Source organism: Protopterus annectens, chromosome 2.part1 (assembly GCF_019279795.1).
Source record: "Protopterus annectens isolate FY-2018-M chromosome 2.part1, PAN1.0, whole genome shotgun sequence".
Taxonomy (NCBI): Eukaryota; Metazoa; Chordata; order Ceratodontiformes; family Protopteridae; genus Protopterus; species Protopterus annectens.
In genome coordinates this window covers 920,866,179-920,884,968 of record NC_056729.1, presented here as the reverse complement: position 1 = coordinate 920,884,968, position 18,790 = coordinate 920,866,179, and the positions used below count along the sequence as shown (strand labels likewise).

At 40.7% G+C, this 18,790-nt stretch overlaps 1 protein-coding gene across 1 annotated transcript in view; it reads left to right on the top strand.

Moving 5' to 3' along the window:
• Window positions 1–18,790, top strand: part of LOC122794919 (NACHT and WD repeat domain-containing protein 2-like) — a 1,236,179-nt gene that overhangs the window by 1,015,980 nt on the left and 201,409 nt on the right. Inside the window, exon 26 of the mRNA XM_044063511.1 lies at window positions 9,049–9,203. Coding sequence (XP_043919446.1) covers window positions 9,049–9,203 — 155 coding nt within the window. The remainder of the gene's footprint in view (window positions 1–9,048; window positions 9,204–18,790) is intronic.

Sequence of the window (18,790 nt, the reverse complement as noted above, 5' to 3'; positions counted from 1 at the left end):
GCATTCTTACATGTTTTGATCTTCTCTGCAGGACTTGCTATGGTTTCAGCAATGGCTGATCAGATGTAGTGCTATGAGCTCTGAGAGTGCATGACTTGTTTACCATCGAGCTGTACAGACTGCCATTCTGAATTAAGGAATATAGAGTTGCTGTAGTAACAGTAACAAATATCCATTAATAAACTCATTCTCTTTAGGTAACAGAAAATTAGAACCATCAGAAAGTCAGATGTTACAATTCTTTTGCTACAGCCTCATCAATTTTATATAAAAAACATACAATATAATGCATTTATACTTTGTAAACAGAAATTGCATGCAGTCTTTTTTTATTCTCACATTATTTTTTGGATGACTAATAGGTTCATAGGTATATACTAGGCTAATGACCCTCAGGGCTTTTATAAGCCTAGTCATGCAACCCATCTTATTTGTGTCCCTATGAATCATGGACATTTATTACTAGGGAGTATATTAGGAAGTTTTTAGAGGTTATGTGGAGGGTGTATTAGTTTGGGTTCTGCTTCTGTATGTCAGTGACATGGGGGTCAGACCCAGAGTGAATTTCCGATTTCCCATACATTGTTTATGGTTGCACTTAAATAGGGTTTGGGATGGACTCGGCTTCACATCGGTGGGGGGGGGGGGGCCTTTACCAGAACATGGGGATCCTCTGAGACACCAGCATGTCTTATTTATGTCATAAGCAAAATTTAAATCTTTGTTTCTAGTGATTCTGATGCTGTTCATTTTGTGGATGTACAAAAGGTCCATTAGAGCTGGATCTGATGATACCTTGCATGCCAGGCAGGGATCATCTGTCAGGAACTAGTAGGAGACAGAGTATAGGGCTTTAAGTCTGAGCTAAATTTGTCAGCAAGCAAATTCGCTATATCCCTCTGCTCACTGAAGGTGACACCATTAACCATTAGTTCCTCACAATGATGTGTGCTGCTGTTGAGGTTTTGGACATAGCTGTAGAAGACGACCTTGTGGTTGTCTTTAGTCTGTGAGGTTCTCTTGACCTCTAATTGGCCTTGTTGGACTTCAAACTGGTCTTGTTGAATTTCATTAGTCCTCTTAGTTTCCTCTTTAGTTTAATTAGAGAGCTCCTATCAGTATGGGAGTTGCTCTTCCTGATTTTAGCCAAGACTTTTTTCCTTTTGTTATATACCCTATTAATGTTGTGATTCCACCAGTGTGAATTGTTTTTAGAGTTTGTTTTGGGCTTATTTCTAGTAGGTACAGCAGCCTCTATACGGCCATTTACATTTTGTACTCAGGATTGGGAAGTACTTGTGAACTCAGGATTGGGAAGAGCATAGAATTTTGACAAACTGTCACTTAATGGAGTGTAGTTTGCTTTAGAATAATTCCTAAGTATTACAGGGTTTGATGGGGTTACTGAGTTGATTTTTATTCCGAAGGAGACAGCTTTGTGTCCAACCTCACCTGGGGGGGGGGGGGGGTGCAGCATTCCCATATTGGTGAGTACCAGGTCCTGTAATATTTGAACCTCTGGTGCATGTAAGCATTATCTAGTCAGGGGTATTTGTGTTAATAAAGTCCAGGAATCATTGTATCTTGTGCATATGAGACAGTGTATGTTTCCCATTTTATGGGGGGGGGGGGTAGTTAAAGTCTCCAATGAAAAGGGCATTTGGTTTAATGGTGAGTGTCTCCAGTAGATCTAGAGTAAGCTATGGGATTTCAGGGATGTAGGATATGGTATGGGACTTCGTCTGTAGTGATTTGCACATGAATAAATTCTAGGGCATCATCCTGTTTTACCAATGTATAGTTATGCTTGTTGTTAATATAGCTGCAGACTCCTCCACCTTTTGCCCTGTCTGTGCAGCTGATAAGCTAAATGTATGGAAGGCATTGAAGCCTTGCACTGCCAGAGTACTTTCTGTGGATTCAAAAGGTGTCTCAGTAATGGCACAGATGTTTATATTCTCCAGACTGAGGAGAGCTTATAGAGTGTACAGATGTTCATCATGTTTCACTGTTGCAGTCATTACACTTGGGTTATCCTGCTGGCAGGCTACCCGCAGTCGGCCTGAATTCCAAAGTCCCGGTCTGGCGTCGGTTGCTGTCACCTCTTCCCTGACGTCAGTGCGCCAGAGGTGTAAAAGATGCAGCTGACACCATTTTCTTCAGTCTTTCTTGCTGTGTGGTGCCCAAAGCAAAAGCAGTTCGCAAGTGCTGGTCGGCCGACTCCTGAGATATTCGAAATCGAATTTCAGATCCAAAGTCTTCAATAAAGCTAAGTACCCCATTGGGGAAACTTTTTTCTTGCTCCAGACCGATGTCAGAAAAAGTTAACAATTATATTTCTTGTGGGAAGCAAATACCTCATAAGGATTTCCACTCTTACTGTATTCCTTGCCTAGGCCCTAACCACGATGTTGCTAGTTGTCGGTTTTGTGCTAGATTTAACCAACGCACTATTAAGTGTCGGTACGATTTTGCTTTTCATTATTTTGGCAGAAGGTTTAACTACATAATGCCGTCGGAACAACCGATGACCGTAATTCGTAAAAAATGCAAGGATAAAGACAAGGACAAGCATCCGAGGTCCAAAACCGACGACGAAGCCTCTTTTAGGCTAGTCACCGGTTCGCCGGTGCTCAGTGAGGCTCTTTCGCACCCCCTGACTCCCGCTACCTCAGAGCCACAGGCCACCTCCAACTCCCACATGGAGACAGCTAGGCCTCTGGATACTCAAGGTATTGGCCCTTCGGAAATTAATCCCTCAGATGGGTCCGGAGCCGCTGAGCAGGCATCGGCTTCTGAGGGTGTCTTCAGACCTACACAACTTTATATAAAGCCTACTTCAGCATCCAAGACAAAGTCTAAAACTGTTTTAAAGACAAGGAAACCAGTACAGCATTCTCCAGGACAGGCTTCTATGCCTAAGAAAACAGATGCTCAAAATGGCCGAAGACCTAATTACTTTGATCAGGGGTTCCCATCCCCCTCCTGATAAGAGGCCTAGGCAAGAAACTGAATATGATTCCTCTGATCAGGTTTCCATTTCCTCTGATTCCTCTTCTAATCAGGGATATTCTATTCCTCCCTATGAGGATTCTGATGCTGAAGATTCTATTCCTTCAGCTTCTCCTCTTGAGGACTATTCTTTTGGGGAAACCCTGCATACCATGAGGGAGCATTTCCATTGAGAAAGCCAGGATTATTCCGATTCTAAGAAAAGACTTCGAGACTTTCTTTTACTTCCTCAGCACTGACCTCTTGCAATTCTCCCTGTTCTAGACATAGTAGATGATGTTTTTTCAGAGTCCGGCCTGTCTCCAGACTCTTTATCTCCTGCCCCTGTTAAGCCGGACAGATACTACAGGGTCCCAGACTCCCATAAATTTCTTTACAAAAACCCTGCTGCTGACCCAGAAACTATCTCACAGGGTCCCAAAGGGTTCAAGGCTGCCTCTGCCAAAAACCCTGTCCCCTCAGACAGAGATTATAGGGCTTTGGACAGATGGGGAAAAAAATTTTGCAGGCAAGCCATGACTTTGTGGAACACAGCATTGACTTATCAAGTACATCTGCAAGCACAATTCCTGCCAGGAAAGACAAATACTTTGGCAGACGAACTAAGCAGAAACCTCATGGATCCTCAGAAGTGGAAACTGGATCCACAAATCTTCAACATGATAACAGGGAAATGGGGATGCCCAGACATAGATCTGTTCGCCTCCCCTCACAACTGCCAGCTACAGAGATTCTGCACTCGGACTTATCACAAGCAAGCATGGAAAGTGGACGCCCTTTCATTCAGCTGAAAAGCACTTACAGTATATGCCTTCCCTCCTCTGCCTCTCCTCTCCAAGGTACTCCTAAAGGTCAGACAAGAGAAGCCAAAAATGATACTGATTGTCCCAGACTGGCCACACCAGCACTGGTACCCAATCCTAAAGAGTTTGTCTCAAGACCCAGCCTGGGCATTTCCTCTAATACCTCATTTGCTGACCCAACAGAACAATCAGATCCTGCACAGCCAACTCAGAACCCTAAATCTGGCTGCATGGCAGATAATGTAATCATTCAGAACACACCTCTCTCTAAAGCAGTTATGGATGTTATTTTGGAGGCCAGGAGGCCCAGCACCAGAAAATCTTATGCAGAAAAATGGAAGAGATTCTGTGCTTGGAACCAAGAGCAGGGAATTGACTTACTTGAACCAAATATTCCTCAGATTTTACAATACCGTACTGAGATGCTGGACAAAGGCCTATCCTTTTCATCAATTAAGATCCATGCCTCTGCCATTTCAGCTCATTACAATATGGACCCACCTATTTTTTCTCATCCACTGCTAAGACAGTTTCTCAGAGGGGCCCAAAACATAAGACCTCCAAGGAGAGCTCCAATACCTACATGGGACCTCAATTTTGTCTTGGAAAAACTCACACTGCCTCCTTTTGAGCCAGCCAATACAGCAGAGATAAAATACTTGTCATGAAAAACCGCTCTTCTCCTAGCAATAACTTCAGCAAGAAGAGTCTCAGAGTTACAGGTAGTTATGGCTGTGGAACCTTTTATTATTTTCCATCAGGACAGGGTTTCTCTAAGGACAAACCTGACATTTATGCCTAAGGTAGTGTCCAGCGTGGCTCTTAACCAAACCATACATTTGCCTACCTTTTACCCAAACCCACAGAATAAGGGGGAGAGACGTCTGCATACCTTGGACATACACAAACAGCTACACTTTTACTTGGACAAGACTAAAGCCTTCAGAAAGACTGAGCAACTCTTAGTGGCATATGCTGCAGGTTCCCAAGGAAAAGTCATTTCAAAGCAGACTATTTCAAAATGGATAGGCCACTGCATTAGTTTCTGCTATTCACAACATGGCAAATCAGTGCCCAAGGGCATTAGGCCACATTCTACCAGAGCAGCAGCCACTTCAGCAGCCTTCCTCAGAGGAGTACCAACCAAGGATATTTTGGTGGCTGCAAAATGGACTTCAGTGCACACTTTTACAAAGCACTACCATTTACCTCTCTACTCTAAATCCAGAGCAGGCTTTGCCACTGCAGTTCTACAGGGTCTCATAGCCAATCCAAACTCTATTTAGGCCCAGCCGCCCAACCTCAGCTTTGGGATTCAACCCAAGTGTAATGACTGCAACAGTGAAACACGATGAACATAGTACAGTTGTGTACCTACCATAAATGTAGATGTTCAAGTGTATTCACTGTTGCAGTCCAGGTTACCCTCCCACCATCCTCCTTTTTTCTTTGCTGGGACTTATCTGTACCTATCTATTCTATACAACCTATGTGGTGTATTTGCTTGTAGATGAAGGTTATGTGCATGCTTTTTTATGATCATAATTTTTGCAGCCTACCCTTTTGGGGGCACCTGACATATGGGGCAAGAAAAACTGAAGAAAATGGCGTTGGCTGCATCTTTTATACCCCTGGTGCACTGACGTCAGGGAAGAGGCAACAGCAACCGACGCCGGACCAGGACTTTGGAATTCAGGCCAACTGCGGGTAGCCTGCCAGCAGGATAACCCAAGTGTAATGACTGCGACAGTGAATACACTCGAACATCTACATTTATGGTAGGTACACAATTGTACTTTTCTTGTTTAGGCTCCTAGCATCGAGCAATACCTTTAGGTTTTTTTGCGTTATATTTGCTCTGTTGGTAGGTTTGTCAATTTGGCATTGCCTAAAAAGGGTCTAAGGGGATGGATAAAGTTTTAGGCAATATTTGTAAGCCTAGAGGAGACAGGTGCAGACCATCCTTTGCAAAATAAGGTGGAATAATGTGGTTCATTTACCATGTCCTCTCATGCTGACAAATTTTGAATCCCTCTGGAAAGACACCAGAAACTAAGCCAGTTATTGAAGTCCATCATCCTTTGTTCATACTGTGGTATCATCCTTGGTGAAGGTAGAATGCTGCTGAGAGAGTTTGACAATGTCCCTCTTCATATAGTCCATGGAAATACATATTAGGTTATTAATGACCATGTGGACTATGGTAGAATCATACAGGTACCTATGGTGTAGTGACTTGAGTGTGTGCACAACTAGATTTTTATGAATTTCACAACAATGTAGTAATGTTTTACTTCTGTTTTTCTTTTTTGTTACTTTATGTTTGCTATAGTTATGCATTATTGACACAGGATCAAATAAATAATGGCTGTTCAGCTTCTGTCTGCTTTTGTTCAAACATACCAATATGGTATGGTTCTTTTTCTGAGTATCTAGTAATGGTTTGATAATGATGGGTGGGATTCAATAATGTCCGACCCATCGCTATCCTCTCTCCCATGTCTAAAATATTAGAAAAATGTATTCACACTCAACTTCTTAACTATCTTGTCCAAAACCAGATACTTTCCCCCACACAGCATGGCTTCAGGTCAGGTCATAGTACCTGTACTGCTCTCATATCCTTTATGGACACAGTAAACAGGGCTTGTGATAGTGGTTACATAGTCTCCTCACTGTTCCTAGATCTATCTTCGACATGGTTCACATCCCCTTCTGCTCACAAAACTCACCAGCTTAGGTCTCTCACCCCATACCTTAAACTGGTTCTCTGACTATCTCACCAATAGGCAACAATCCACCAAATGGCAACACTCCTTCTCACCTTTTCTCAACACATCCACAGGTGTACCTCAAGGATATATTCATTAACAACGTCCACACCACCCTTACCCATGGCACAGTTATCCAATATGCAAATGATTCTACAATCATCTGTACTGCCAAATCTATATCTGAGTTACAACGTCATACCCAAAATGCTTTCACTTCAACCGAAACTTGGATGTCAAACAACCATCTCACTCTAAATCCCAATAAAACCAAACTTTTAATATCCCCCCCCAAAAAAAAAAACTACCCCTCTGTACAAGAATGATTTTTCTATCCAATCCCATAATAATCTCATTGAAGTTGTTCCAAGTATCAAATTGCTAGGCATTATTATTGATGAAAATCTAACATTTGACCTCCATATCCATAGCAACATAAAAAAAAAACATCAAAAATTAAATACCCTCTATAGACACAAATACTACCTTAATATTACTGCTAAAAAGCTTTAGCATCATCCTTCCTGCTACCATCTCTACTATATGATGCCCCAATCCTAACCAATATCCAGTCCTCCCTGAAAACCAAACTGGACTCATGTTACAACAATATTGTCAAATGTGTAACAAATTCAAAAAACACAGCACACCACTGCTTATCTCGACAACAGCTAAACTGGCTCGAACTCCCACACTACCTCACTTATTCACAATTAACCACTGCACATAAACGCATATACAAGCTTTCAACATGCCCCTCCCTCTCCTCCTTATTGACTACATACCACCCTACCAGGCCACTAAGATCCAAAAACACAATGTTGCTGAAAGTTGAAAAACCTACCCTTGCAGCTGGTCAAATGCTGTACTCTTTTACTGTCTCAAAACTATGGAATGCCCTCCCACCTTCTATCAGAACAATCAGTAATCCTTCTGTCTTTAAGAAGTGTGTCAGATCACACCTCTCTTCTCTCTGGCAATGTACTTGTGCCAAAAGAGTACCTCCTAACACCTGATCCACTACTATATCCCTCTACAATATCACTACTTAGGAGCTCTCTCTGACTTGCTGAATTCAACTGCTTATGCCTACATAACTCCAACAACTAACAATCAAAATTGCTACCCTACCTGACTAACTCCATCCTCAATGATAAAACTGTATACAATGTGGATGTGTAATGCTTGTAAATAACATGTACCATTGTGTTTAATATTTATTTCCATGCACTGAGACTGTATATACACCGTATATTGTGCTTTTTCTTGTATGTACTGTTAATGTTATTGTGGAGCTTTTCACCCCGGGCCTCTACTGAAAATGGGCTCACCTAGGCCCAATAGACTTTCCTGGTTAACAAATGTAATAAATCAATAAATAAATGTTGTTACAGTTTAGTGAAGGCTACTTCCAAACCATAATTGTGAGGCTGATTTGTACTAAGTAATTTAAAAAGGGGGCATCAGATAGACCCATCAGCAGTAACTAATGGTGAAGTTCAATATATTGCAGTAAACTCAAAGGTAGCTTAGCACAGGTCTTCCATCCTCACTGAGTGATTGCCTCCAGCAACCTAATGTTGTGATAACTTCAGGTTGGGGTTATGAATTCACAAGTTCAGTATGCAGCTAAGTATTTTTTTTTTATTCTATAAAAACAAAAACATATTGTTAGTATTAAAATCTCATTGTGATCTCACATATTGGCTATAGTAACTAAATGATCATGTTTTCTGAGCACTGTGTGCATGTAACAAACACTATACCTTAGAAATCTTGGCAAGCACGGCTAAGAGGTACATATGGATCAATGCTCCAAAAGTATTTTTGTCGAATGTGGAGATGGTCTGACTGTATCTTAAAACTGGTTATGCTGAGTCTCGATAGATGTATACTTAGCATCAGTGTTTTTGTGACTTACTCATAATCACTGTTTGCACTCAGCTGAAAGCAACCCTTACCACAAAGTGAAATGTTTTCTGAGCCAAACCCAGCATTTGCTTATCTCCATCTTCATCCTCCTCCTTCTACAGGGTCCTACTTCTCTCTGACTACTATGTAAACATTAACAGTAATTTCATATGCCTACTGATATTTAAAAATATGGATAGATGTAGTTGCCTTTTCATGTTTTCATTCAGTAATCATAATTTTGATTTCTTGTTAGTATACTGAACATGCGCATTTTATTTGTCACCTGCCTTAACTTAGTAGTAAAGGAATAAAATAAGTAAGTAAATAAATAAATAAAATAAAGCCTGGACTCAATACTTCCAGGGCTTTTTTCCTCCCCTTCCAGAACCAGATGATATTTCCACAATTACTGAAAATCCTTAAGTCCCAGGCAGTCATTCCCACATACTTTTACTTCCTATCATAACATGCAAAAACAGTAATTGTTGCTTGACTGGCATAAATTATTTTGTGGATCATTTTGAATTTTATTTTGTATACCTTTCTAGCACCTTTGACTCCCTGGGAAAGACGCAATGAGACAAAAACTGCCAGAAAAAGGAGACTAGCAAGTGAGGTCAAAAAAGAAGTTGAAAAGCTCCAAGGATTTGCTAATGAGAAAAACAATGCTGTCGATCAGTATCTCATGAGTGGAGATGAAAAGGTGAGAATGCTGACATAAAATAAAGAAAAGCAGACGTTTATAAATGTAATAGACCACAGCAAATATGAGAATTTTCATAAAATGTTCTGATATTATGATATTATGTTACAAATGCATACCTTAAATGAACTGCATTATTCCACCACTGCTTTTAAACAGGAGCATCAGGCATTGTGGGAGTTTTTATTTATTTATTTTGGAAAGAAACGCTTTGCCAATGTTTTGTAACAGACAATTTTAGTAATAGCACTGGTTCAGGATAGTCTGAGATGAGTTATTAGCACAATGACAAAATGTAACACAGTCAGTTGTTAACAGTGGCAGTTCCAGAACTGTAGTGTCCACTTTTCCTGGTTACACTATTCCAGCCATACAAAATTAACCTATTGTTTTAGGCCATTGATATTTATTGTGTTCCGCTTCATTTTACATCTCTGCCCTTAGACTTGCTCCTAGGCATATTGTCTGATTTTTGACTTACTAGATCAATCATTGGCCCTTTTCTCTGTTGCAGTGTTTTATGAACACTGTTAAGCAAACTGAAATGCTTACTAGCTCTTCCATTTGGGTAATCTGATTTGTGCATTAACCTCCTCAAATGGGAACAGAAATTGTACAAGGCCCTTAGAGAAGAAATTGTGGTGCTTGAGGAAAGTTCATTGCAAGAAACCTTAGTTTTCTTGATGGAGTAACGTGGGTAGGGGTAGATAAGCACATGATATTTCTATCAGTTTCTGCAGTAGGCTGCACATCATTCTGGTCATTGCAGACTCCACTGTGAGTCACACTGATGTCCCTCTGACCAGGCTAAGGAGAAAGTCACAGTCATTTGCTTATCAAGGGCCAAGATCTGCCACATTACACACACACACGCACTCAGATCCATGTGGATGTAAATGACCTGAGACACATCTCCCTAGACTATTTGAAGAGAGACATCATGGAGCTCTCAGAATATATCTCCCAGGCTAGTATGAGCCCAGAAATGAGTAGCATCCTACTTTCTCCAAGAATGATGCAACAATATAAACAGAAGATGACTGACTTTAATAATTGGCTTGGGCTCTGATGTCATTCTAAGGGGTGCAATATTTGTGAACATGGAAGAAGATGGTCAAAACACCACACTGCTTTGCCAGGGATGGCCAGCACCTCTCCCATCTAGGCTTTTGAATATTAACTAAAACATTGTCCTCCCCCATAGTGCCTGTTTTAGGCAGTGTCAAACCTAAAACACTTCCAACATTGCAAATCAAAACAAACAGAATCTTAAGGTGTTACTGTTACATGCTGGGAGTCTAAACAAAATACTCCACTCCTTACAAGCTCTCCTCAACCTAGAGAATGCTGATGTCTGTTCAGTCACTGAGGCATGGTTTAAAGCCAGGGAGAGCACCCCAGTAGTGCTAGATTATAAAACCTTCCACATTTAGACTTGCTACTACACATACAGGGACTAAAGGTAGAGGTCTCTCAATTTACATCAAAAATAAATATACCTCAAGGCTGGTCAAACAGGGCAATACACTTGAGCGTCTCCATGTTCAAATTATCATAGATAAAATTCCATATCACTTCTTTGCAAGCTATCTGTCCCCCTCTGTGGCCTAAGAATCCCATAACATGTTTTTAAGCTTACTGGAAACACTCACCATCCAACCCAGTATCATATTCATGGGTGACTTCTATTACCCCTCTATTGACTGAGAATCATATATGACACCAGTCATGTAGGCACAGAGATTCCTGGATTTTATAAACACAAACTCCCTGGATCAGATTGTCAGTATGCTGACCAGGAGTGCAAATATACTGGATCTGATCCTCACTAATATGAGAGAGCACTGTACACCCGCTAATGTAAAGCCCTCTGTGATAAGGTCAGGCCATAAATTGGTCTCCTTTGAAGTAAAAATAAAACCCAGAACCCCAGCTAACCCTGAATGTTCAGGAACTACACTAGAGTGCCAATTGTCTGAACATCAGTTATCCGAACCATCAATAATCCGAACGGCCAAACCATTGCATCTGCACATGCATCATTTTTCTACCATGCGCAATTTAACATCATTGCTTTATTGGGAAGTTTTTGCTGCTTCGTTGCTGGAAGGGAATTTTGTCTGCATAATTTATCATCATTGCTTGATTGGGAAGTTTTTGCTGCTTTGTTGCTGGAAGGGAATTTTGTGTGTTTCTGCTTCACAGAATCAAGTAGGTGTGTTTAGCTGATTGCTGCATGAAACAGTATGTCTGTTGCTGTGGAAGGGAATATTTTTGCTTCTCAGAATATTTAGCTGATTCCTTTGCATAACAAAATAATGTGTTCATTAAATTCTGCTTCTCAGAATATGCTGATTGTTTTAGGAGGGGTGAAGGGAATACTCTGCTTCAATTGCTGGAAGGGAATTAATTTTTTTGAGGAGGTGTGTGTGTGTGTGTGTGTGTGTGTGTGTGTGTGTGTGTGTGTGTGTGTGTGTGTGTCTGTGTGATTCTGGTTGCTTTACTTTAGGAGGGGTGAAGGGAATATTCTGCTTCAATTGCTGGAAGGGAATTAATTTTTCTGAGGAGGTCCATTTCTGCTTCATGGAATTGTGTAGGTGTGTTTATCTGTTTGCTTCAAGAAACAGTGTTTGTTGCTGTGGAAGGGAATATTTTGAAAATGTCTGCTTCTCATGATATTTAGCTGATTGCTTTGCTTCACGAAAAGGTGTGTTCATTAAATTCTGCTTTTTGAAATATGATGATTACTTTAGGTGGGATGAAGGGAAAACTCTGCTTCAATTGCTGGAAGGGAATTAATTTTTCTGAGGAGTTGTATGCATGTGTGTGAGACAGAGTGAAGAGTGAGAGCGAGTGAGCAAGCGAGCAATCCCCTAGCAGCAGTTAAGAGGTTTGTGCATACCTCTTAACCTCTTACAGCAAGAAATCTCAACAAAGCTAGAAATAATAGGTGTGTGTGTTTGGCTTTGTGAGTGTGTGTGTGTGTGTGTGTGTGTGTGTGTGTGTGTGTGTGTGTGTGTGTGTGTGTGTGTGTGTGTGTGTGTGTGTGTGTGTGTGTGTGTGTGTGTGTGTGTGTGTGTGTGTGTGTGTGTGTGTGTGTGTGTGTGTGTCTGTGTGTGTGTGTGTGTGTGTGCGTGTGTGTGTGTGTGTGTGTGTGTGTGTGTGTGTGTGTGTGTGTCTGTCTGTGTGTGTGTCTGTGTGTGTGTGTGAGAGATAGGGAGATCAACCACTGGCAGCAGCAGTGAAGAGGTTTGGTTACCTCTGGATGTGCTGTACTATATGTTTGATTATCTAAACATTTGATTATCCGAACTACCCTAGGTCCCAATTACTTTGGATAATCAACGCTCTACTGTACTTTTATGCTAACTTCATACCAAATCTCCCCCAACCCTGGGTACCCTGTATAAACATGTTAATAGTTGCATAGGGGCAGCTGTACACACCATGAATAAGTAAAGAAATAACTCAAACAACAAGCCAGACTGGTGGAATCATAACATCAATAAACCGTATAACAAAAGGAAGAAAATCATGACAAAAACTGGTATAGCAGATATCAGGATAAAAACACTGTCATCAAACTAAGCAAACAACCCAGAGGGCAAGTAATGTCTACCAAACCCAAATTTGAGGCAAACTAGGTGTTCCAACCCAAGGACAAGCATAAGGCATTCTTTAGCTATGTCTACAACCTCAAAGCCAATACACAATTGTGTGCAGAGCTCATTATTAGTGGAGCCACCAATACTGAGCCAGAAAGTACAGCAAAACCGCTGCATAAAATTCAGTTCTAGCTTTACCCCTCTCTCCCCCTCAACTTTCCCTTTAGGAAATACCATCAAATATGACTTGGTCTACTATCACTAGGGAACAGGCCTTCAAAGCTCTCTCTAAGGCCAAAAATACTACATCAGCGGGCCCAGGCAATATCTCAGGCTGCCTTCTAAATAGCATTAAACATGACCTGCCAAGTCCTTTGGAATCACTATTTAACCACCAATCAGGCTTCATGTCTCACAAATGGCGAACAGCAACCACCATTCCTCTGCACAAAGGTAGGCCATCTACAAACCATAGAAACTGCAGACCCATAAGTTCTAGTCTCATATGCAAAGCCAGGAAAATAATTATCATGGAAATGATCAGTAATGACAGAGAAAACTTCCAGACACTGGACTCAACTCAGTTTGGCTTCATCAAGGTCAGGTGATGCCTACTGAATCTGTTGGACTTCTTTGAGAAAGTCATCAAAGCAGGGGACAAGGACAAAGTGGTTCACCCTGCCTACTTTGACCTGGCCAAAGCATTTGACACAATATCCCACTAAGACATTGCTGAGAAACTCAAGAGGTTAGGTATAAACTTTTATATCACCCAGTGGATAGGCAGCTGGCTCACAGATAGGACTCAGAAAGTTAGAATTGGGATTCCACCTCTAAAAAGAGGCCAGTCATAAGTGGAGTTCCTCAGGGATCAATCCTGGGATTGCTGTTTTTGTTATCTATTTTTTTGAAGTCATGGCCGATATCAAAGGCCTCTGTTTTTTCATATTTGCAGATGACTGCAAATTAGGAGCAGTCATAGAATATCCCACGAATAGTAATGTTATGAAAGAAGGACTTACACAGAAAAAATAAGTTGTGTCAGAGCCATAGACTAAAACTAAATGCCAAAAAATGCATAATAGTATCCTTCAGGAAGTCATCTAAACCTGGTAACTATCATATTAACAACACACCCCTAAGAGTCAACCCTGTAGTCAGGGACTTGGGGACATGCGTAGACAGTAATATAGCCTTTGACTGTCGTGTCTACAGTAGTGAGGAGATCATTCTATGTTGCACAATTTATAAACAAAGGTATGCCATCTAGGTCCAAGCAAGTCATTGTTCCACTGTATTCGGCATTCATCAGACCTATCATTGAATACAATACCCACTTTGTTCTGTACGTAACAAGGTGCATCCAACAATTTGAACATTCACAGAGGTTCCTCACCAAAAGAAAAAAGGGTGCAAGTAACATGTCCTGTGCAGACTGCTTCAAGGCCCTATCCCTGTATTCCATCTCTTACAGGCTCTTGAGGGAAGATCTGTGCCTTGAGGGGAGATCTATGCCTGGCATACAAGGCATTGTCGGATCCCACCCTGATGGACTTCCTGCATATCCATGAAACAAACAGCACCAGAATTGCCATTTCTAAAGACTTTGCCTTTGATATAAATAGGACCTGCTGGAGAGACAGGTATGTATCCCAGAGACTGCTTCTTCTCTGGAACAGGCTTCTAATCCATTTGAAGCAGAGTTCCTCCATTACCCAATTCAAGTGTAACTTGGACACTAGGATGGGGAACAGAAAATGTAATTCCTGGCTTGGCACCTATGTCTCTACTGGACATAGGAAAGCTGTAAATGATTCATCTCCCTGGTCCTTGCTTGCAAATGTTTCATCTCCCAAGACCCCACTTACTTTTATCAAGGGCACCAGAACTTGTCAGAGATTAGGGATGTATTGCTAGGCTTAAAAAGGCCCTTGTGGTTGTCAGACTAGTGTACACCTATGAACCTATGAATGTGTCTAGTTCACATAAGTTTTCAAGGAGGAGAACATTATTCGAGTCAGATAGTTGACGTTTTCAGACTTGTCATGCTCATCGATGTCCGCTACTTTCACTGTAACATATAACACATGACAGGAAAAATTAAGCAGAGTGAGCTTTTATGTCTATGTTTACTTATTGGCATCCAGAGTTGCTAGTCTCAGGGGGAAGGATGATGGTGCCAGTCTGCATTTGCTCTAAGAGGTATAAAAGATCTGTAAAATTCCTGATTCCACGGCATCCAGTTACCCAGAAAGAGTGGGAAGAAACATATTGTAAAGCTGTGGGTGGTATTTGCAATTGCTTTGGTGAGCTGTTTGTGTGTGGTTTTCCTTCTTTGTATGAACGAAAAGGTGAAGAATAAGGAGAAAAAGGAAAGAGAAAGAAAGAAAAAGAAAGAAAGAAATAAAGAAAAAAAGAAAGGAAAGGTAGGTCAGGGCTTCATGTAATAAAATGAGATAAGGATGTAGAGACCTAACTGCATCATAATAGATAATAGGAATAAAACAGTTAAATCACAGAATAGGATTGTTTCTCTGTATGCAAATTTTGCAGGGGAAGGTTTGTGGCATGTAAAAACAATATAGGGCAAGACCTCATCACCCCCTCCCCCAAGTGCTGTGTGTGAAACATAATAAGGAGAAGAGTTGTGAGCATGTGGAACTGCATTGCTTGCAACACTTTGAAAAAAACAGTTTGCAAAAGTGCCTTTGACCTAAGGTAGTCAGAGCGTTATTAAAGATTGTCTTACCACACTTCATTATGTGTAATTTGTGACTAATTAAAACAAACGAACAAACAAACAGAACAAAAGCAGTAAGTGAACAAGCATTGTACTGCTTGCACTGACCTGTGAAACTACTTTAGAAAGCTCGCCAGAAAGACAGTAAAGGCAGGTAGGTATGCCTCCGCCCCTGCTATAGTATAGTAGGAGACAGTTGCAAATGGAACATAAAATGGCTACAAGAAAAAGGTGCATGTTTAGACTACCTTGTTCTTTTAGTGATGCAGAACACTTTTTTTTTAACTCTGCTCTGCTGCAGGAGTGAAGGTAGCTTGAATAAAATAGGTGGCAAGGGCAACTAAGTGTGTAAACAGCTAGTTCAAAATCAATGTGTAGGTCATGCAAATATAATATTTGTGATCTGCAAAACACTTTTGTTAAATTTATCACCTGACAGTGAGAGAGAGAGAGAGAGAGAGAGAAATAGAGAACAAAGGGAAGAAAGCACTCCCACCCCACAGCAAGTGTGGTCAGTGACAAGGCTAATGAAAACACAAAGAGAGCTAAAAGAAAATAATGGTGAGTAAGCTGGTTTATTATTTTGAAGCATTTTGTCAAATACTATTGAAATTTAATCTAAGGGAGTGAATGCAGCTAGGTCTTGTCTCCCCCAGCAAGTATCTTGGACAGTATTTTTTGTTCTTTTTTCTCCACTGTCTGTTGATAACTAAATCCCATCGGACTTTTGTTCCCAATCAACAGGGTGAGGGCCATTTGGGACCTTCATTTAGACAGTCATCTGGAATCATTTGAGGGTTTTCTATCTATGGTTCTATCACTGCACACACTCAGCTAGCATCAAGGAGAGTTACACACTCGACTAACTACAGAGGCAGTCCCTCCAAACAACGGTACTTACGTATTATCGCAACCAGATTTTGTAACCTCCTGTAACTGATAATCTGATCGCAAAATGACTTTCTGCTTAAGTAAAAGGGGTGTGTGAATTCGTAAGTACTGTTTTGCCACTTTGGGAATGACATGTAGGAAGAGGAACAATGGTAGATTTCATTTTACCGGGTAGCGTCCTTTACCGCTTTCTGTCTGTGTTGTGGAACTGTAGGCTGTTGCTTTACTGGTTAATGGAAGCAGTGATTTAGGGTTTCTGTTCGAGGCTTTTAGAAAAGACCTGAAGTGTGTGTGTCTGCCACTTTCACTGGAAGATCTCGCCTTATATTTCCATGTGTGTGTGTGTGTTCACAGCTTAGCAGTTTAGGAGTTTCCCTGAAGGAGTTACAGGTTTCAATGCTGGCTTGTCATTCACAGACATTGAGTGTGCAGGCAGAGTTCAGATTGTCTTTATGTGTACTACTACATTCAGAGCATAATGTAGTCAGGTCTGCTCATCATATTTCACATGAAATTGCCACCAAATTTGTAACCTGCTGTAAGTAGAATTGTGATTGTGAAATGACTTTCTGCTTCAGTAAAAAGGGTCTATGAAGGGTTAAGTACCGTGCCACTTTGTGAAAAACATGTAGGAATATGACATTCTTTATTCTGCTATGTTCATGTTATTTGGATGCTACCAAGTAAGAGGACTTTGGTTGTTATTCCAGTTAGTGTTTCAGAAGCAAGGTGATAGAAAAAGTGATTTGGACTTCAGAGACCCCTTTTTACTTCACTATACAGTCAGTTTGCGATAACATCAGGAACTACACGGGCTTAAAAATCTGGTTGCGATAATACGTAAGTACCCAAACAACCTCCCACCAAAGCACAAGTAGTGATTTCTGCAGTATCCAGAGAAACTGCACCTTCTGACTCCCAGAAGACATGAGCAAGGCATGCTTCTTTACTTCAAATACAACTGAACATGACTCTTGGGAGAGATGAGTGGAACATGCTTCTTCACACCTAGCACTACCCACCCCAACTCCCAGGAGAGATGAGTTGGACATGCCTCTTCTCTCCTAGTACAACCCACCCTGACTCTCAGAAGAGTTGAGTTGGACATGCCTCTTTACTCCTGGCACAACCCACCTTGTCTTCCAGGAGAGATGAGTGGTACATGCCTCATCAATTTTCTCCCTTCCTGCCTGGCTTATCCACACATGAAGTTATTAATTGAATCCAGTTGCCTAGTTCAGTGTTACCAAATCAAAATGAAGGAGAACAGACTCAGAAACACATATCATTAGGCTGTGAATGAAGGTTCTGCCCCAGCAGCATAACCACCTGTTAGTGGAACCATAGCAAAAGGTGCAAAAATTCAAAAAGCTGGAGATGGTATTTTAGTGTTATATAACATGATGTGGTAAAGAAGGTTAGTTTTATGACATGATTAAGGTCTTCCCATTTTTTTTTACTTTTTATATTTATGTTAGTCATATACTTTTGTAGTCATAAGTATGTCATTATGTGCTGATGTAATTGCATCTGCTGTAGAAAAGGGAGGGAAGTGCTAAGTAAAAATAATTCTGGTTCTTTGGATTTTTCTGGTCAAGTTGGGGTTATATGGTTTCTCTTTAACCAACCACTGGCAGTGGTTTTGATGTTTTTGGTTAACATTTTAAAAGTTGATTACTTAGCCACAGTCTACTGATATATCTCTGTATTGCACAGGTAAAAGAGTTAGTTGTCTCTTAGGATGATTAACTTTGTGGAATAAGAGAACATTTAGTTTTATGTCTTACACTTCGATGCCTGTAGAAGAAAAGTAATGTCTACTACTCAAGGAAGGAAAAGGCACAACTTCTGGAATGCAAAGATTCCATAAATATGTTTGTATAATCATGTTTTTACCATATGCAGAAATCACAAATCACTAAATGTTTTGTAAGGCAAATGTTTTACAAACAGGTTCCTTAAGAGTACAGCAGCTGAAGGTAGTACTGAGAGAGTATGAGTAAGACATTCTGCAGGCCAGGCAAATGCCTTGGTAATATTGATGGGTTACATACATTAAGTAGCCTAAGTCCTCCAGAACAGAAATATAGACTTATATGTAACTAATCAAGCACCAGTGCTAGACTGCCAGATTTAGGGCCTTATCATAAGTGAATGACTACACAATGAATTATTGGCCTGTAGTGAGTCAAGTTTTTTAACATACTTTTGTGGAAGGTTAGCTTTAGGTACCAGAGACAAGTTCAATGGGCTTTGAATATTCATTAACCTTTCGTAATACTGAACACGTGCATCAAGCTCATTCTAGAATGTCCAGAATATAAGACATAGTTAAATAATATGTATGGGGC